The sequence below is a fragment of the Engystomops pustulosus genome, chromosome 4, assembly GCF_040894005.1.
Source record: "Engystomops pustulosus chromosome 4, aEngPut4.maternal, whole genome shotgun sequence".
Taxonomy (NCBI): domain Eukaryota; kingdom Metazoa; phylum Chordata; class Amphibia; order Anura; family Leptodactylidae; genus Engystomops; species Engystomops pustulosus.
The window spans coordinates 28087328-28108063 of record NC_092414.1 but is presented as its reverse complement, the minus strand read 5'-3'; the positions used below and the strand labels follow the sequence as shown (position 1 = coordinate 28108063).

The 20736-nt window shown below is 43.8% G+C and overlaps 1 protein-coding gene across 9 annotated transcripts in view; it reads left to right on the top strand.

The window, feature by feature from the left end:
- TCOF1 (treacle ribosome biogenesis factor 1) overlaps positions 1–20736 on the top strand; it is a 39818-nt gene that overhangs the window by 15802 nt on the left and 3280 nt on the right. Inside the window, exons 17-36 of one of the 9 annotated variants that reach the window (XM_072145584.1) lie at positions 541–681; positions 1806–1946; positions 2930–3070; positions 3709–3846; positions 4588–4728; positions 5816–5956; positions 6056–6187; positions 7038–7214; positions 7303–7476; positions 7561–7734; positions 8726–8899; positions 8981–9172; positions 9872–10036; positions 10125–10283; positions 13039–13197; positions 14542–14679; positions 15669–15827; positions 16460–16600; positions 17293–17436; positions 17733–17889. In XM_072145584.1, the coding sequence (XP_072001685.1) occupies positions 541–681; positions 1806–1946; positions 2930–3070; positions 3709–3846; positions 4588–4728; positions 5816–5956; positions 6056–6187; positions 7038–7214; positions 7303–7476; positions 7561–7734; positions 8726–8899; positions 8981–9172; positions 9872–10036; positions 10125–10283; positions 13039–13197; positions 14542–14679; positions 15669–15827; positions 16460–16600; positions 17293–17436; positions 17733–17889 (3088 nt within the window). Of the gene's footprint in view, positions 1–540; positions 682–1805; positions 1947–2929; positions 3071–3708; positions 3847–4587; positions 4729–5815; positions 5957–6055; positions 6227–7037; positions 7215–7302; positions 7477–7560; positions 7735–8725; positions 8900–8980; positions 9173–9871; positions 10037–10124; positions 10284–13038; positions 13198–14541; positions 14680–15668; positions 15828–16459; positions 16601–17292; positions 17437–17732; positions 17890–20736 lie in introns of all 9 variants that reach the window. The other 8 variants (XM_072145583.1, XM_072145588.1, XM_072145585.1 and 5 more) reach the window with 8 other exon arrangements.

Genomic DNA, 20736 nt, shown 5'->3' with positions numbered 1-20736 from the left:
GGGTGAAAATCAATGAAATGGGTATTCCCACCAAACAAATTGGCCTCTATCCGGAGGGTAGGACCTAATTTGCTGAACAGTGTACGAATGAGGGGTCCAGTGGGTCCCAGGTACCTCCGTTTAACCCCTTGAGCACTGAACTCTGCAATCTCCATCTGCTCCCTAGGGATGAATGGAGCAGAACAGTCATGGACAGCCTTATGGAGCATCAACCTCTGGGAGCGAGGACTGGTCTGATGGAGGTACCTGGGACCCCCATTAAACCCCTTGTTCTTTTGATCTGTGGGAATTTTCTAACAGAGACCCCCACTGATCAGCAAGTTAGGCACTATATAGGGCTTACTTGTTTGGTGGGAAAACCCCATTAATAGCTGAAGAAGTCTGGAGAATATTATGGGGAGAAGAACTGACTGACGAGCATTTGTCCTGCCGTTCAATGAAATATGGGAGCTCTGTAGATGGCTGAGCCCTGTACTATAGGGTTGATTCAAAATTTGCTTCAAAATTTGCTAATATAAGCTCACATTTGATGTCTTGTAGGGAGCGAAAGCCAATGCAAGCCAGACAAAGACCCCATCGCAGATTTCTGCTGTAGCAGCAAAGACGGTGACCCCGGTGTCTAAGCCACCGCTTCCAGTAGACACCTCGGAGACAAGTGATTCAGAGGAAGACAATGCACAGGTAGAGATGTCATATTTTAATATTACTTGAGTGACTTTTCTTCAGTATCATATTAAAGGTCCATCTTTTGTCTCAATTTGCAACCTGATCGATTCTCCCCATGAAATCGCACCCTCCTGGAGCACCACCCAGGGCCATGTTAGGCAACGATCTCATGGTTAGCATTTGGTATTTTGTATCAGTATCTGAAAGCTAAAACCAGAAGTTGGATCTACATTGAGAACAAGTATAATGAAAAGGTTTGCATCTTTCAAATTGTGAACACATTCTTTGTTTTGGCTTACAAGTACTGAAACGATTTACTGACTGTGAACGCTGCCTTTAATAAGATGTCTATCCCCTTTCCCAGGGACAGGTACGTTGCATTACAAAAGACAAGGTGGATACCCTCACTTTAGGAAAGAGAAATTTATATATTGAGCGAGGTACTTTGATTATCTTCCCATATTCTTCAGGGTGAAAATCAATTTAAGGGATTTTCCCACCGAACAAGTTGGGCCCTATCCGGAGGGTAGTACCTAACTTGCTCATATGTGCAAGAATGAGGGGTCAGGTGAGGTCCCAGCTACCTCATTTGGAGCCCGCGAGTGCTTTTTTTTTTTTTTCCAGCGATCTCTATAGAGATGAATGCAGCAGAACAGTCATGTACAGCCGTCTGCTCCATCAATCTCGGGAGGTGACGAGCGATCCGATGGGGATACCTTGGACTCGATCGGACACCTCGTTCTTGTGATCTGTGGGGGTTTTGTAAGCAAGACCCCTGCCGATGAGCAAGTTGGGCTCTTTATAGGGCTTACTTGTTTAATGGGAAAACCCCTTTAATATCTGCAGAAGTCTGGAGAATATTAAGGGGTGAAGAACTGACTGACAAGTATTTGTCCTGGCGTTCCATGCAATATGGGAGCTCTGTAGATGGCTGAGCCCTGTACTATAGAGTTGATTCTCCACATGCTCCTATGGAAATGAATAGAGTGGCAGGACTACTCCATCCATTAGTGATAATGGGTTCCCAGGTCTCCAGATTTCTCTGAATTACCTGAGTTCACCTGAAAACTTTGGGCCACCCCTTGGTACCCCTTTGCTTCACAATTTGCTAATATAAGCTCACACACGATGTCTTGTAGGTACCAAAAGCCAATGCAAGCCAGACAAAAACCCCATCGCGAATCTCTGCTTCAGCAGTCAAGACGGTGACCCCGGTGTCTAAACCACCGATTGCAGAAGACACCTCGGAGACAAGTGATTCGGAGGAAGACAATGCACAGGTAGAGATGTGGTTTTCATATTTTAATATCACCTGAGCGACTTCCTTGTTTTTGGCTTACAAGTACTAAAACGATAAACTGACTATGTGAAAGCTGTCTTAGTAAGACGTCTATCCACCCCTTCACTCCTCCCTGGGAAGGGTACGTTATATTACAAAAGACAAGACGGATATCTTGGGTGAGATACAGGCAGTCCCTGGGTTACATACATGATAGGTTCCATAGGTTTGTTCTTAAGTTGGAAATACAATTATAAAATATATAGTTTTGACTTGCATACTTCAGACCCCCCCCCCCTCTCCCCAGGGACAATTAGTTTCAAAATCTTTTGCTGTAATGGGGCCAAGGATTATCAATAAAGCTTTATTACAGACACCTTACAGCTGATCATTGCAGCCTGGGACTATAGTAACATCCAGAGAGCTTCACCAGAGATCAGTGGGCAGAGGGGTCGTCTGTAACTATAAGTCGTCTGCAAGTCGGGTGTCCTTAAGTAGGGGGAACGCCTGTACTTTGATCTTTCCATGTCATTTTGCAGGGTGAAAATCAAAGGGATTTTCCCACCAAACAAGTTAGGTCCTACCCTCCAGATAGAGCCAAACTTGCTGAACGGTGCGAGAATGAGGGGTCCGTGAGGTCCCAGCTGCCTCCGTCAGACCCTGCGAATACTGTGTTCGGCAATCTCCATCAGCTCCCTAGGGATGAATGGAGCAGAACAGTCATTGATGGAGCAGACGGCCGTCCATCTCTGTGAGCGACGAGGGGGTCTGATGTGCTTCTATAGTATTAAAGTGGCAGAACAACTCCATCCATTAGTGACAACGGGATCCCGGGTCTCCAGATTTCTCTGAATCACATTCTAGTGTTCTGTGGTTGTCCTAGCTGTCTGAATCCCACCAATGCACCTGAAAACTTTGGGCCACCCCTTGGTACCCCTTTGCTTCAGAATTTGCTAATATAAGCTCAAATTTGATGTCTTGTAGGTACCAAAAGCCAATGCAAGCCAGACCAAAACCCCATCGCGGATCTCTTCTTCAGCAGTAAAGACGGTGACCCCGGTGTCTAAACCACCGATTGCAGAAGACACCTCGGAGACCAGTGATTCGGAGGAAGACAATGCACAGGTAGAGATGCTGTTTTCATATTTTATTACTTGAGCGACTTCTCTTTAGTGTCAACAAATTTGCTACTTGATCGATGGTCCCCATGAAATCGCACCCAGGCCATGTTGGGCACTCTGCAATCTCCATCAGCTCCCTAGGGATGAAATGAATGGAGCAGAACAGTCATGGACAGCCATCTGCTCTATCAATCTCTGGGAGCGACGAGGGGTCTGATGGAGGTAGCTATGACCCCCTTTGGACCCCTCATTCTTGTGATCTGTGGGAGTCTCATTAGAGCCCCCCAACAATCAGCAAGTTGGGTTCTATATAGGGCTTACTTGTTTAATGGAAAACCCCTTTAATAGCTGAAGAAGTCTGGAGAATATTAAGGGGTGAAGAACTGACGAGCATTTGTCCTGCCGTTCCATGCAATATGGGAGCTCTGTACTATAGGGTTGATTCTCCATGTGTTCCTATAGAATGAACTTGAATTAAGTAGCAGGACAACTGGGTCCAGTTCTCCAGACTTCTGAATTGCATTCTAGTGATCCGTGGCTGTCCCAGTTGTCTGAATCCCACCAATGAACTTGAAAACTTTGGGCCGCCCCTTGGTACACCTTTGCTTCAGAATTTGATTTGACACATTTGATGTCTTGTAGGTACCAAAAGCCAATGCAAGCCAGACAAAGACTCCATCGCGGATCTCTGCTTCAGCACCCAAGGTGACCCCAGCGTCTAAACCACCAATTGCAGAAGACACCTCGGAGACAAGTGATTCGGAGGAAGACAATGCACAGGTAGAGATGCTGTTGTCATATTTGAATATTACTCGAGCGACTTCTCTTCAGTGTCATATTAAGTGTCCATCCTTCTTCTCGTATTAAATTTGGTTGTGAATGGCTGCCCCAAATTATTTCTGGAGCAAGTTTAACAAATTTTCTACTTGATCGATGGTCCCTGTGAAATCACACCCTCCTGGAGCGCCACCCAGGGCCATGTTGGGCAACTATCTCACTGTTAGCATTTGTTATTTTGGATCAGTATCTGAAGGCCAAAATGAGAAGTAGGATCTACATTGAGAACAGGTTTCATGAAAAAGTTTGCATCTTCCATGTTCTGCAGCTTTTCCTTGTTTTAGCTTACAAGTACTGAAGCGATGTACTGACTATGAAAGTCTAAAGGGGTTTTCCCACCAAACAAGTTGGGCTCTATCCAGATGGTAGGACCTAACTTGCTGATCGGTGCGAGAATGAGGTGACTGGTGGGTCCCAGGTACCTCCATCAGACCCCTTGAGCGCTGTGCTCGGCAATCTCCATCAGCTCTTTAGGGATGAATGGAGCAGAGCGGTCATGGACGGCTGTCTGCTCCATCAATCTCTGGGAGCGACGAGGGGTCTGATGGAGGTACCTGGGACCCCCTTTTCTGAATCACATTCTAGTGATCTGTGGTCTGAATTCCACCAATGAACTTGAAAACTGTGGGCTACCCTTTGGGTACACCTTTGCTTCCGAATTTGCTAATATTTGATATCTTGTAGGTACCAAAAGCCAACGCAAGCCAGGCAAAAACCCCATCGCGGATCTCTGCATCAGCACCCAAGACGGTGAAACCTGTGTCTAAAATACCAGTTGCAGAAGACACCTCAGAGACAAGTGACTCGGAGGCAGACCTTGTACAGGTAGAGATGCTGTTGTCCTATTTTTTACTTGAGTGACTTCGCTTCAGTGTCAAAGTAAAGGACATCTACCACCATTTTCTTGGTGTTAGACTGTCCTATAACGCACCAGTGTTACCTGCTGAGGATTGTAGATCCTTTTTTTTGCTTCCTCCATGGCCTTCGGCCGGAGGTGCTCAGGGCCTTCTGGCTCCTCCGATGCTTCATTGTTATGCAGCCCTCTCTGCATCCAGACAGCCAGTGACGTCACGGGCTGATAAGCATGTGACTTTAGTAAAGGTCCTTTAGCTTCTGGTGGCTACAGTGTGTTCTACTGAGTGTCAGCCTCTATGTGCTGCTGGAAGATGCTGCTTATCCGTACATCCTCTCATGTCTTATTATAATCATGACACCCTCCCAGCGCTCTCCGGTGACAGTGCTCCTCTTCTGACTTTGAAAGCTGCCTTAAAGGGGTTCTCCCGATGTAGAAAAACATGGCTTTTTTCCAAACACAGCACCACACCTGAGCATAAGTAGTGTGTGGTATTGCACCTAAGCTCCATTCTTTTCTATACAGCTGAGCTGCAATACCAGCACAGACCATGGTCAGGTGTGGGCCTGTTTTTGGAAGAAAGCAGCCATCTTTTTGAACCTCGGAAGAACCCCTTTATTAATACTTTTATCCCTCATGGGACAGATGGGTTATTACCCTCACTTTAGTCAAAAATGAAATTGAGATCTAAAGGAGTGAGGTACTTTGATAATCTGTCCATGTCATTTTACAGGGTGAAAATCAATTGATAGCTGAAGAAGTCTGGAGAATTTTTTAAAGGGGCGGAAGAACTGACAAATATTTGTCCTGCCGTTCCATGCAATATGGGAGCTCTGTCTGTGGCTGAGTCCTGTAGTATAGAGTTGATTCTCTATGTGCTCCTTTAGTATTGAATGTAGTGGCAGGACAACAAGGTCCCTGGTTTCTGGGGGATCCCATTTTAGTGATCTGTGGCTGTCCCATCTGTCGGAATCCCAACTTCAAAACTTTGGACATCTCTTTTAAAAACGCCTTTGCTTCAGAATTTGCTAGTAGAGGTTCACATTTGATGTCTTGTAGGTACCAAAAGCCAATGCAAGCCAGACAAAAACCCCATCGCGGATCTCTGCTTCAGCAGCCAAGACGGTGACCCCGGTGTCTAAGCCACCGATTGCAGAAGACACCTCGGAGACAAGTGATTCAGAGGAAGACAATGCACAGGTAGATCTGAGTTGCTGTTGTCTTATTATATTTGAGCTATAGCTCTTCAGCGTCATACTAAACATTTTGTACCCTTTTATGTCCCCCCTTCTAATTTAGCCTGTTCTAAGCTCTCCAAAACCAACACAGGCGAAAACACCTGCTGCTAAAGGGTCATCTGTCATCTCTTCAGCTGCACAACCCAATGCAGAAAGCAGCTCAGAAGGCAGCGGTTCTGACAATGAGGGGCCTGTAAGTGTATGGCGTGGAATAAAGCAATCCCTAAAATGTGTATGTATACAGTCTGGCCATACATATGAGATTAATAAGAGATTGCATATATCTATTCCTAGATAGTAATATGGACCAGTACTTCGTAACTGGAAATCTGCTTCTCGGACCTATTACATATTGGTTTTGATCTCCCTATGGAGGACATGGGTGAGACAAAATTTACACCTCGGGTCTCTATTTCACATTTATTAATACAAACTAAATTCCCGTGCTCCCCCTACTGTCTACACCACTCCCATGTCTGTGGATGGAGCAGTGTACAGGCGTCTTTGGCAGACCCCTCCATCTCCTGAAGTGGGGCTGGTAATCATGGAGGGTTTGTGCATACAGTATGGAGCCAGCAGGACATCCTAGGAAGTCTCTAGTCCTGCTGCTGTGGCATTTGGTCACGTGAGAGCAGGCGTTTGCCGTGACCGGCAAGCCAAGCGGAGAAGGAGTGGGTGACTGCTTCCCCTCTACAAAGGGTGTTGAGCCACCCAGCTCAGACATGCACAATGCATCTCTCTGGCAGCCATGAGTTGGCTAATGTTTTTGCGGCTAGCTCACAATCTCTATTTGCAGACTTGTATGAAGCCTAAATATATAGGGGGGGCCTTATTACGAGCCCTGGAAAACTTTTGTATTAGTGTCCAACCCCTTCAACGTACATACATTCAGGTGGCCATAATGGGAGGATCATTTGCAGGATCAGACTACAGATTGTAGTGTCACCATGGAGTTGCATAGAGCTGATTAGATTACATAAAAAAAAATAAAAAAAACATTCATGTAAATTTTTATATTTTTTTCATTTTGTTTGAATATCTAGGCAATAAATGCTGCAGTGACGGCTAAAGCAACAAAATTTTCCCAGCCAACGGTAGCTGCAACTAATAGCAAGCCGCCGGGGAGTCCAGCGAAGGCGGTCGCGAAGCCGGCTGCAGCAGTGGAGAGCACAGACATCACCAGTGACTCTTCAGATTATGATAAACCAGCCAATCCACAGGTACTGAGCCCTCATGTAATTACTGTAAATGTTGCTTGAAGTTTTTTTTATTGAAAGTATTATTTACTTTCTACGTTTTATATATTAGAAAAAACGTGTTGCAGCTTCAGCGAAACGCAGGGTTTCTCCACCTGTTCCTCTATCTACATCCACTCCTTTTGCAGCAAGTCCAGCAAAGGTTAAAGCAAGTTTGACAGCAAAGAGTCCAAGGAAAGTGCTAGAGAGCAGGGGCTCTGACAGTGAGGGGGACGAGGCTGAGCAGGTATAGTATAGCTATGAAGTAGTGTGTGCTCTGTGGCCCAGATGTTAGTGGAAATTTAGGTAATTGCCGTAACCCTTGTTATAGGTCGTGACTCCGGCACCAACATCTGCTGAGACAAAAGCCAAAAAAGCAACTAAAGCCAAAAGTCCAAAGGCATCCGGCGCAGGAAAGGCAAAGTCTGCAGTGGAAGATAAAGCTCCTGCAGCGGCTTCCACCCCATCATCTGACCGTAACTCCTCAGACAATAAGACATCTAAGGTATGTGCGGTCTGTGGCCAACAGCTTGTGTAGGGTCTGTCATGGGGTTTTCAGGCTTGATCCTAAAGGAGCCTAGCAATAAGGGTATGTTCACATGCAGCAGGTGGTGGTACGAATAATCCTGCAACTGAAGACCCCAGTTAATAAATGTGAACGGTGTTGTTACTGCATTCCCATTCATATTGAAGACGTAGGGGCATAACTTTTGTCAACAAAACTGATGAGTGAACAATTCATTTTTACATTGTAAGGTCTTATTCAGGCGAAAGTTTTCAGTCTTTGCAGTACAGACCATCTGCTGGTTGCGTTTGCAGGAGTCTTGGCTAATCAGAGGTATCAAGTATCGTAGGGGTCTAAAAAAGAAATGGGGTTTTGTTCTTTTCAATTTTTAAACTTGAGTTAGATTTATCAGAAATGTCCGAGGTAAAATCTGGAGCTCAGCTTTTGTTTTATAGAGGGCTGTGAGCAAATGAAAGCTGAGCACTGATTGGTTTCCATAGGCAACTAAACAGTTCTGCTCTGACACTTTTGATAAATCTTCCCAAAAGTTCATATCTAGCCCCCCCTCCCTTCTGCATCACAAAATGTCAGATCTGGGAAAGTACAAATACAATCTACGATAAAGCAACACACATCCTAGCACAAAAAGGAGCATGTTCCTAGGCAATTTAGTGGAAAATGAAACCTTAAGAACCTTCGCCTAGAAGGAAGTAAAGAGAGAATGACCATAGCATATGAGCCATTTCCGCACATGGATCAGGCTTACAAGTCTACATTCACTTGCAATAAGTCTCTGAATATCCAGCATGTAGCATTGTTCTGTACGGCACATGGGTCAGGTTTGCCAGTCTACATTCACTTGTATCATGTCTCTATGGATAGCCAGATTAGGATAAACAGCCAATTCTCCGGTACTGAGCCATCGTGTATGTATTATAAATGTTGCATTTATTGAATGTGTCTTACAGAGTTTCTTTGTTTTATATATTAGAAAAAAAGTGTTGCAGCTTCAGCGAAACGCTTGGTCTCTCCACCTGTTCCTCTATCGGCATCCACTCCTTTTGCAGCAAGTCCAGCAAAGGTTAAAGCAAGTTCGACAGCAAAGAGTCCAAGGAATGTGCTAGAGAGCAGGGGCTCTGATAGTGAGGGGGGCGAGGCTGAGCAGGTATAGTATGGCTATGAAGTAGTGTGCTCTGCGGCTAGATGTTAGTGGAAATTTAGGTCATTGCTGAAACCCTTGTTACAGGTCGGGACTCCAGCACCAACATCTGCTGAGACAAAAGCCAAAAAAGCAACTAAAGCCAAAACGCCAAAGGCATCCGGAGCGGGAAAAGCAAAGTCTGCAGTAAAAGATAAAGCTCCTGCAGCACAAGTAGAGGAGGCTGCAGCGGCTTCCAGCCCGTCTCACAGCAACTCCTCAGATGATAAGACATCTAAGGTATGTGCTGTCTGTGGCCACCACGTTGTGTGGAGTTTTCAGGCTTGCTCCTAGAGCCGTGTATACAGAAGGGTATGTTAACATGTATCGGGTGGTGGTGCAAATAATTCTAAAACCGAAGATCCCAGTTAATAATTCTGAGTAGTTGTGGTGGTACGGCATATCCCATTCAGATTGATGTAGGGACATAACTTTTGGCATTAAATCTCATATGTGAACTTGTTCTAATAGTTTATCATTTTTGCAATGTAAGGCCTTATTTAGGCAAAAGTTACAGTAGTACTGTTCTATATGGCACACGGGTTAGGCTTACCAGTCTTCATTCACTTGCAATAGATCTCTATATAGATAAAAAAAACAATAGTACATGCTGGCAATCTACAGAGATGGGTTAGGCTTACCAGTCTACATTCACTTGCAATAAATCTGCAGAGTTCTATTGCAAGTGAATGTAGACTGGTAAGCCTAACCCAACATTGTAGATATCCAGCGTGTACTATTGTTTTCTATATCTATATAGAGATGTATTGCAAGTGAATGTAGACTGGTAAGCCTGACCCATGTGCCATACAGTGTGTAGCACTGTACTGTCACATGTGTCAGGCTTACCAGTCTACATTCACTTGCAATACATCTCTATAGATAGCCTATGCATAGAACTGCATATTTTGTAACCGTTCATGGGTTTTATCATTTCAGGATTCAAAAACTCCAATCGTGCAAACCAAACTGGATAAGTTCTTTGCGAAACGAATCATTAGCCCACCACCATCAAGGATCAAACCGCCTTCTGAGGCGCCAGCAGAACAGGATACAAGCTCGAACAGCTCATCAGATGCTGAGGGGGAGCCAGCGGCAGCCAAGGTACACAACTAGTTTTGGATTTGTTCTTTAAAAAAAAAAAAAATTCACAAAATGTATTTATTTTTTTTTATTTTTTTTTGTTTGCAAGGAGGCAACACCAGCATCAGCTACTCCTAAACCGGCTCAGAGAAAGAACACGTCTGTCCTTAAAACTCCGAAAACAACTAAAACTCCAACTAGATCGAAGAAGGCTGCAGCAGAAAAACCTGCAGAATCCTCTGATAGTGAGGACAACCTGGCATTGCAGGTAACCTTATATTTTGTCAGCTCTTGCGTGTAGTACTTGGTGGTAAAGAAAGGATGGATGTTCTAGTTGTGAATCTATTGGAGAGTCTGATGCAGCCTCTTGTATTCTATTGTTCAATGGGGAATACAGTATTATGTTATACTTGAGTATATGCGGTATAAATAGTGTTTCAGCTCAAAAAAATGTTCCTAAAAACTCTAATTTAGCTTATACAGGCAGTCCCCTAATTAAGAACACTCGACTTACATACGACCCCTAGTTACAAACGGACCTCTGGATAATGGTAATTTATTGTACTTTAGTCCTAGGCTACAATAATCAGCTGTAACAGTTATCAGAGGCGTCTGTAATGAAGCTTTAGTGTTAATATTGATTCTTATGACAACCCAACATTTTGTAAAATCCAATTGTCACAGAGACAAAAAAAGTTCTAGCTGGGATTACAATGAAAAAATATACAGTTCCGACTTGCATACAAATTCAACTTAAGAACAAACCTACAGACCCTATCTTGTATGTAACCCGGGGACTGTCTGTACTAGAGTCTATGGAGAAAAAAAATACCTCTGTACTCACCCTTCCGATTAATGATTAATGGAGCAGGACGGTCATGCACGGCCACCTACTCAATTACTCTGACGGAGCGACGAGGGGTCAGATGTACCATCAGCATCAGGGGGCAGAACCCCTTCTCAGGTGCCAGCAGAACGGCATACAAGATCAAGCAGGTTGCTAAGGGGTAGCCATTTTGTTTGTTGCTGAGGGGTAGCCTTTTTTTAAACTGCTCCATGTATATGTATGTGTATATAATATAAAGTGTTTATATGGATGTTCTAGTGAATGTATTGGAAAATATGATGCAGCCTCTTATTCTATTGTATGATGGACAGGTGGAAATGACTGAGCCCAAATCACACTGTTCCCTCTTCTTTAAAGGGGTTACTTATAAATTGGAAATATCTCCTGCCTGCTCCCCACACACTAATACAGTATTATGTTGAAATGGGTAAAATAGCTTTGCCTGACCCCCACCAGAGGTGGAATCGAGGTGGAACTTAAAGGGAACTTGTCATCGGGGACCTCATTTTTCACTAAAGACAGATGGTAAAAGCCAGTCACACCTGCAGTGCACATCTGCCTCTCTGCCTTTTCTAAGCATTTGCATTACAATAGAATTGTGTGTTATAACTTACTCTTGCACCCTGACAAAATCTTGGGGTAGTCACAGGGGCTGGACTTTGGTTTGGATGCATTTCAAAAAACGTGACCTGTTTGAGCTGCAAGCTGCCTCCATGTTTGTGCTCCTGTACTTGTCCTTCCGCCACTGATGTCAAGCTGACCAGGCTGTGACCTCTGAGAAGAAGTGGGAGGTGGAGCTAGACAGGAGCACAATGATGGAGGACCAACCTCTGAGGAGTGGGTAACATGGACAAGCCACATGTTGTTTTTTTTTTTAAATGCATCCAAACCAAAGCCCAGCCCCTGTGACTACCCCAGGATTTTGTCAGGGAGTAAGGTAAGTTATAACACACAATTTTACTGTAATGCAAATGCTTAGAAAAGGCAGAGAGGCAGATTTGCATGTGTCATGGGCTTTTACAATCTGTCTTTAGTGAAAATGAGGTCCCTGGTGACAGGTTCCCTTTAAGAATTATTTTACTTATTTTTACACAAAGGTGTATTACAGCATCACTGAATAAATTACAAAATCTTGTGTTTTTTTTTTTTCTAATGACACAGTGGGACATGGGAAAGGAGACAGAGCAGTGAATGTACACACAAGGGGGATGATGTGTGATTGAAGTATTGATCTGCATCACACTGAGCTGTCTGCTGTGAGATTAGCGGAAATGGGTGTGACTGAGTGTTAAAACCCTCTAAGTTAGAGTTTCCTCTTAGTGAGCCGAAGCAAAGTAGAGAGAAGGTTGTTCCAATAGGAAAGGATTTAATTGCCACAAAGAGTACATAATCTTCAGATGAAGGAATAATACGGCAATCAATTACAAAGTTCATAAAAGTTCAAAGGAAAAAGTGAAGGGTTTCAGATGAGTGTAGAGTAGAAGTCAGATGGAGGAGTCCTTCCGGTGTCCTTGGTGGTAGGTTATTGAGGCCTACTCCGCTCAGCTTATATAGGAAGTGCTACCATAGACTTACATTGCATCTAATATTATCTTGTTTACCCCATGTAAGGATAACCTTACATAGGATTACATCTTAGCTTTCCTATAGTTCCTTATATGTTCCTAGAGCTGAGTTGAACATGGTCAGGGGGGGTAGAACATGATCTCTTGCTAGCAAGTACTTATCTGTCATATTGATGGATATTCCACAGATGCAGCTTACCATGGTCCCGAAAATATACATTGGTGAACGTGGTTAGTATCACGGATAGGGGAATAGATTAATATCGATTAATATGTTTTAACACTGAGGGAGGAATCTAACTTTATCACACTGAGGTGTGTGTGTATCCTGCTTCGCCGGCAAGGTGAGATGGAAGGTATTGAACTGCAGCACACTGAGCTGTCTGCTGTGAGATGAGCCGCTCTTTTTCTCCCATCAGCATAAATGGTCAGAACCCCTTCTCCAATGCCAGCTGAAAAGGGCTACAAGCTCAAGCAGGTTATCTTCTGCTGAGGAGGAGGCAGTGACAGCCACAGTATAGGACTGGTTTGGGATTTGTGTGTTGTTGTTTTTTTTTTTTTTTGTTTTGTTTTGTTGTTTCCTCAATTTTATTTTTCTTTTTGTTTTCAAGGAAGCAACACCTGCATCAGCTACTCCTAAACCGGCCCAGAGAAAGAACACGTCTGTCCTTAAAACTCCCAAAACAACTAAAACGCCAACTAGATCCAAGAAGGTTGCAGCAGAAAAACCTGCAGAATCCTCTGATAGTGAGGACAACCTGGCATTACAGGTAACCCTTTTTGGCAGCTCTTACATGTAGTACCTGTTACACCTGGTGGTGAGGAAATGGGTGCTCTAGTGAATCTATTGGAAAATACGGTGTAGCCTCTTATATTCTATGATATGATGGACATGGGTAAACGACGGAGCCCTAAGCCCACCGCTCCCTCCTCTTCCTTAAAGGGGATGGTGCAACTATTGATTATTCTGCCTTCAGACACAACCCAGGGATTACATCATCCTCTCCTGCAGTGAATAACTAATCTGCTAGGAGAAGCAATGGAACAGCCACAGAAGCGACAGCTTCATTATAATGTTATAATTGTTTTATCAGCAAACACTCAGCACAGGGATTAACCAAGATATGATCTTGCATCAGTCTAGCTACAGCATTCTCAAGGTAAGGGTTCATTCACATGGCCGTCTGCGGGGACGTACATGCGGCTGCAAATCCCCATAGACGGCAATAGCGACACGGCGAGGATGCGTTGCCACACATGCTCTCTTTCGGCTAGTGTGCAGCCGTGCGTAGCTGTTTTCTATGGTGGGAGGAGGGGTCACCACCTCCTCTCCAGTACATGGCGGTATGCCCGCACGACGGACATACCACGTGTGAAAGCGCTTTGTTTGCTTTATAATGCATTAAATGGAAGGTTTCCTTTAAAGGGGTTACTCATAAATTGGAAATATCTCCTGCCTGCTGCTTACACGTTAATATAGTTTTATGTTGAAATAAGTAAAATAAATTTGCCTGACCCCCCCCCCCCCCCACCAGAGCTGAAAGAAAGGAGGAACTTGAGAATTATTTTACCTTTTGTGTTTTTAGTTGGTTGATCTATATATATCACATTACAAAATCTGGGTTTTTTTCTAATGACACAGTGGAACATAGGAAAGGAGACAGAGCAGTGAATGTACATACAAGGGGAATGGTGTGTGATTGAAGCATTGATCTGCATCACACTGAGCTTTCTGCTTTGAGATTAGAGAAAATGGGTGTGACTGAGGGAGGAGTTGAACTTTCACACTGAGCTGTCTGCTGTTACCGGGGGGAGATGAGGACTGCTGGAGCTTGTATCCTGTTTGAATGGCAAGATGAGATTGAAGGTATTGAACTGCAGCACACTGAGCAGTCTGCTGTGAGGTGGACTCGGTGTGATGCCGCTCTATCCCTCCCATCAGCATCAAGGGTCGAGACGCCCTCTCCAGTGCCAGTCGAACAGGATACAAGCTAAAGCAAGTTATCAGATGCTGAGGGGGAGCCAGCGGCAGCCCAGCTATAGGAATGGTTTTGGATTTTTTTTTTTTTTTCTTTAACTCACAATTATTTATTTATTTTTTTCAAATTTGCAAGAAAGCAACACCAGCATCAGCTGCTCTTAAATCCATCCTTAAAACTCCAAAAACCGCTAAAACTCCATCTAGATCGAAGAAGGTTGCAGCAGAAAAACCTGCAGAATCCTCTGATAGGGAGGACAACCTGGCATTGCAGGTAACCTTTATATTTTGTCAGCTCTTGTGTTAGAACCCTTTACACCTGGTGGTGAAGAAATGATGGATGTTTTTAGTGAATGTATTGGAAAATACGATGCAGCCTGTTATATTATAGTATTGTATGATGGGCATGGGGAGGGAGACGGCTATGAGCCCAGAGGGATCAAATGACCATCATTCCCTATTCCGTAAAGGGGTTAAACATAAATTGTAAAGATCTTCCCACTTTACTCCAGTACTATGTTGATATAAATAAAATGTATTTTGCCTGATCCCCACCACCTCTGGAATCCAGGAAAAACTTGAGAATTTTTTTACTTTTACATAAGGATGTATTAAAGCATTGACTAATTGAACAAAGATTTTCCTTTTCTGCCAAGTTTCCTTTAACAAGATAGATCTGTTCTTCATGCATTATGTTTTAAGAACGTAATGGACTCCTTTTGTGCAAGAAAAATCAGTGCATAAATCAGGGGCCCATAGTGCTTGATTTATGCAGTATAGTAAGATTCCTGTCTGTTTCGGAGATATTACAAAATCTTGTCTTCTCTCCCATGTTCCGCAGTGACAGTAGATGAGACTGAGTAGTAAATATACACACAAGGGGAAGGGTTTTTGATGAACTATTGATTGTGCTGCATCACACTGAGCCGTCTGCCGTGAGATGGGAGGGAATCTATCACAATAAGCTGTGCTGTGAAACTGGGTGTGACTAAGGTGGGATTAAACGGCAACACACTGAGCCGTCTGCTGGGAGATGGGTGGGATAGAACGCCATCACACTGCACCCAACAGCATCAGGGGTCCAAAATATCGGGTGCCAACGGAACAAGATACAAACTCAAGCAGTTGAATAGATGCTGAAGGGGAGCCATGGTACAGGACGGGTTGTGGTTTTCTAAAAAAAAAATATATATATATATATATATATGACTAAATGAATGTTTGGGTATATAGATGATATATATTATTTCTTTTATTTCCAAGGAAGCAACACCAGCATTGGCTGCTCCTAAATCAACACCGAGAAAGAGCACATCCATCCTTAAAACTCCCAAAACACCTAAAACGCCAACTAGATCCAAGAAGGTTGCAGCAGAAAAACCTGCAGAATCCTCTGATCGTGAGGACAACCTGGCATTGCAGGTAACCTTCTTACCTGTAGTTCCTGTTATTCCTAGTGGTGAAGAAATGATGGATGTTCTAGTGAAAGTATTAGGAAAATAAGATGCAGCCTCTTATTCTATTGTATGATGGACATTGGGAAACGACTGAGCCCCAAACACACTGTTTCCTGTTCGACATGGTCGAACAGGGGAGGGGAAACGGAGCATTGAATGTACACACAAGGGGGATGATGTGTGACTGAAGTATTGATCTGCATCACACTGAGCTGTCTGCTGTGAGATTGGAGGAAATGGGTGTGACTGAGGGAAAAATTTAACTTTATCACACTGAGCTGTCTGGTGGGGGGGGGGGGTGTCTGAGGACCTGCTCAAGCTTGTATCCTGTTTGGATGGCAAGATGAGATGAAAGGTATTGAATTGCAGCACCCTGAGCAGTCTGCTCTGAGATGGGCTCAGTGTGATGCCGTTCTATCCCTCAAATTAGCATCAAGGGTCGAGGCGCCTTCTCCAGTGCCAGTCGAACAGGATACAAGCTCAAGCAGATTATCTGCTGCAGAGGGGGAGCCAGCGGCACCCAAGGTATAGGACTGGTTTTGGACTTTTGTGTGCTTTTTGTCTTTAACCTTTTTTTTTTTTTCTTTTATTTGCAAGGGAGCAACACCAGCATCAACTGCTCCTAAATCCAACCCTAAAACTCCCAAAACGACTAAAACTCCAACTAGATCAAAGAAGGTTGCAGCAGAAAAACCTGCAGAATCCTCTGATGGTGAGGACAACCTGGCGGCGTTACAGGTAACCTTTGTCAGCTCTTGCGTGTAGTACCAGTTACACCTGGTGGTGAAGAAATTTTACTGAATGTTTTGGAAAATCTGGAGCTTTTTATATCGTTTATGGCAATGAAGATTCTCTCCCCACTGATATACAGATTTTACACAATTGTGTCTTTTTGACACTCTGGAAGATGAGGAGACTTAGCAGTGAATGTGCAAACAGGGGGGGCTGTGTGACTGATTTGGCACAATCATTAATTCAAACCGAGCTTTGAGATTGGAGGGAATCTTTTTTTTCCTGGGGGAGCAATTTAACTGCATCATAGTGAGCTGTCAGCTCAGTGTGATGCAGTTCAATCCTGCCCATCTCACAGCAGGCAGCTCAGTGTGATGCAGTTCAATCCTGCCCATCTCGCAGCAGGCAGCTCAGTGTGATGCAGTTCAATCCTGCCCATCTCACAGCAGGCAGCTCAGTGTGATGCAGTTCAATCCTGCCCATCTCACAGCAGGCAGCTCGCTGTGAGATTGGAAGGATTGAACGGAGTAACATGAGCTTTTATTCCCATATTTAAGCAAAATAAAACCTTTTTTATACTGGCATTGTCCCAGACCCATTATGCTTTTAATTGTGTGGCCTAGATGAATATATTACTGCGTATTGGTGAGTGGCAAGCCTTTTCTTCTATTTGATGTTTTTCAACTTTTCCTCACAAGGCAAAGATTTTAATGGCTAGTGCAAAAAAGGGAAAATCTCCACGTGAATCGAAGGTTAAGTCGCCGCCTCCGCCGGACAAGATGATGTCTCTACTGGATAAAAAAAAGGCTGACCTCGCTCTTTTAAATGAATCAATTACTAGGGTATGTGTATTGTGTACGTGAGGGTTTACAGGGAGTTTTTATAAATTCACAGAATCTGACATATATTGTACATTATGGGGGTCTCCTACTCATAGGGGGGAATAATGTGAGTGCCTAAGTGAAGTTGAGTGGGGGTTGAAGAGCTAAGCATGTTGAGCAGCGTTGGATAAAATCTACGCTTGAATGAGGATATTACATTTTTGGGATTTTTTCTGTAGTTTTTACTCCTTTGTGGAACAATGTCCTATGTCAATATCATGCTAATAGTTTCCCATCTCTGTCCCCAATTATTAAAGGTAATTCTTGAAGCCCAATCTTTCACAAAATCTTCTGCAACTGAACCCGATGAGACGGCAGCAGCCGATGAGAGTATCGCAAAGTCAAGCAAGACGACCAAAGCTCGAACACCGCGCAAGACAAAGGCACCTCCAGCTGCTCCCACCACCCCCGGAGGTCAGCAGTAAATGCCTTGTATTACATTTATAGACAAGGCTGTGCAATTATAGCTCCGTACAATTTGTAGTGATTGTACCTGGTACTGCAACTTGTGATTGGGTGCAGAAACTCCAGCCATAAAACCCACTTATTTATTACAAAGGCCAAAACAGCAATTTAATCAGCAACTTCTTGCTACACATCAGCTTTCAATTGTATTGGCATCTTGAGGACACCAATAAGGTTGAAAGGAGGAGCAAAAACTCAGGTCCTCTTTTAAGGGTACCTTCACAGAAGGTACAATGATAATCAGTCACTCTAAGAACATAAACCCTTTAGGTCTACTTATTGATAAAGCTAGCAATCCCCTCATTACCATAGCCCTCAACGCTGGACCGCTATAAGCTCGTGACTGGGTGTTCAGAGGAGGCGGTGACTACCAGGCTTCCTAAAGGGATTTTTGGTGTGACAGATTCCTCATGGTAGGTTTCCTTTAAAGAGGACCTATGAAAAGGAATCTATGGTAGATTCCTCTAGCTGGGCCTCTGCCCTAAAATGTAATTTAATAATCCTGGAACCTAACTTGTTGTAATTTACATATTACTTAAAGAAAGTTACGGAGGCTGCTGGGGCGAGTACTAGCCTGGCTGGGGAACCTGGGAATTAACGTTACTCCAAGTTAGGTTCCACGATTATTAAATTACAGATTTGGGCAGAGTCCTACTTCTGAGTCCTCAAGGCGGCAGGCTTCCTTTTAAACATGAAAATTTAATGGGGCAGGAGTTCAAATGATGATCCAGCCCTGTTTACACTTTCCTTGCTCTTCCTGTAGTCCCAGGAAGTGTTGCTATAAAATGGCACTTAACGTGGCACATCTTTTGGTTACCAAGTATTGCAGGATTGTGCCACGCTTCACTCAACATGTCTGGCAAACCATGTGCTGGACTGACTCCCTGGGTGCCCACAGATGGCTCTGAGTGCCAACTCTGGCACCCGTTACATAGGTTCGCCACTATTGCTCTATATAATCTTAGTTTGGTATTGGTAATGGAGGCCACAGCAGTCTCCTTCCTATTCTTTCAAATGCATAATCGAACAGCCACTCCTAGATTAGAAGGTAAAATCTTGGGTTAGAACAAATCCACATGGTGAATTTCTACCGCTTGAATAAGTCAGATTTTACCCTTGGGGTTACACAAAGTTACGGTTATCCCCTATCCGTTTACTGTAGTGTTAGATTACACCTTAAAATCTGAGTGCCAGTCTGAACGTATTGATCTCCGTATGACCACACAGTGTACAATTCTGCGCGGTATAGGATTCCACCGCAGTCTGCAATCAGCAGTGCACGGACTAGAAGCAGGCAGCAGGCTTTTTCAGTCGCCCGTTCCTGCCGCCCTGGAAGGTTAAAACGTTGTCTGTAATTGTGATGATGTCCGGGCTTGTATGGCCATTTTCTGACATACGAACCCTGATAAATGTCCCTCAGTCTCTAAGATGTGCTCCTGAACCGCTCTTCATGGTGCATGGAATAGGAGTAAAACTGGAGCCTCAAGGCCATGTCTGACATCTTGTTATTTTGGAGGTGATACCACACAGGCACCATCCTGCATACCTTCAGAATATGAAACCATGTTATGCCTATGTTTCGGTGAAGTTATTCAAGAAAGTTAACTTTTACTATAGTCCTATCCTAAACACCAGCTCATTCCATCTGGATTTAGTGCCATGATGTACAAAATCTGCTCAAGAACGTGCTCAGCCCTCGGAAACAGGCACACCTGCCGGTCAGATCCTACAGGTCAAGTGCAGTGGACGGGAGTCCTTGCCTCATTCAAAAATATGTACAACTGTTATAGTACTTTCGCTGCAGGTTGGCCAGCTGATAGGGAGTCCTTGCATCATATATCTGTCCCCCTGCACTGTGCTCGGTCCTTGAACATGTTCTTTAACCCCATAGCGCAATAAGACGTACCCTTACGTCTTGCTGCACATGGGGGAGTATGAAGAGGGCTCACGAGCTGAGCCCTCTTCATACTCACCGGCCATTTGCTTCATAATGAAGCAAATGCCCGTCGCTAACCCTTTGATCGCCGTCGGCGCGTGGGATCCGTTGTCATGACAGCCTCGGATCACACAAAGATTCGAGGCTGTCATGATCGAGGCTATCTATTACAATGTGCGATCTGCACATTGTAATAGATGGTATGCAAAATCCCCATATACTGCCATACTGTAGTATGGCAGTGTATGGTAGGATCAATCAGACAACCTAGGGTTAAAGTATCCTAGGGAGTCTGAAAAATAGTAAAATAAAAAAAGTTAAAAAAAATTATTAAAAAAACATAAAAATTCAAATCACACCCCTTTCCCTAGAACTGATATAAATAAACAGTAAAAATCATAAACACATCAGGTATCGCCGCGTCCGAAAATGCCCGATCTATCAAAATATAATAACAGTTTTTCACTGTGTTTAATCCCCGTAGCGGATAATAGCGCCCAAAGTCGCAAATGGCATTTTTTTGCCTTTTTGAAAAATAGAAAAAATTCTATAAAAAGTGATCAAAAGCTCGCACAGTCCTAAAAATAAAAGCATTGAAAACTTCATCAGAAGTCGCAAAAAATGACACCACTCACAGCTCCGTACACTAAAGTATGAAAAAGTTATTAGCGCAAGAACACGGCAAAATGAAGAATTTTTTTTTTCTGTACAGGAGGTTTTAATTTTTGTAAATGTATGAAAACGTTATAAACCTATCCAAATTTGGTATCCACGTGATCGTATTGACCCAATGAATAAAGTAGACCTGTCATTTGGGGCGCACAGTGAAAGCTGTAAAAACCAAGCCCACAAGAAATGGC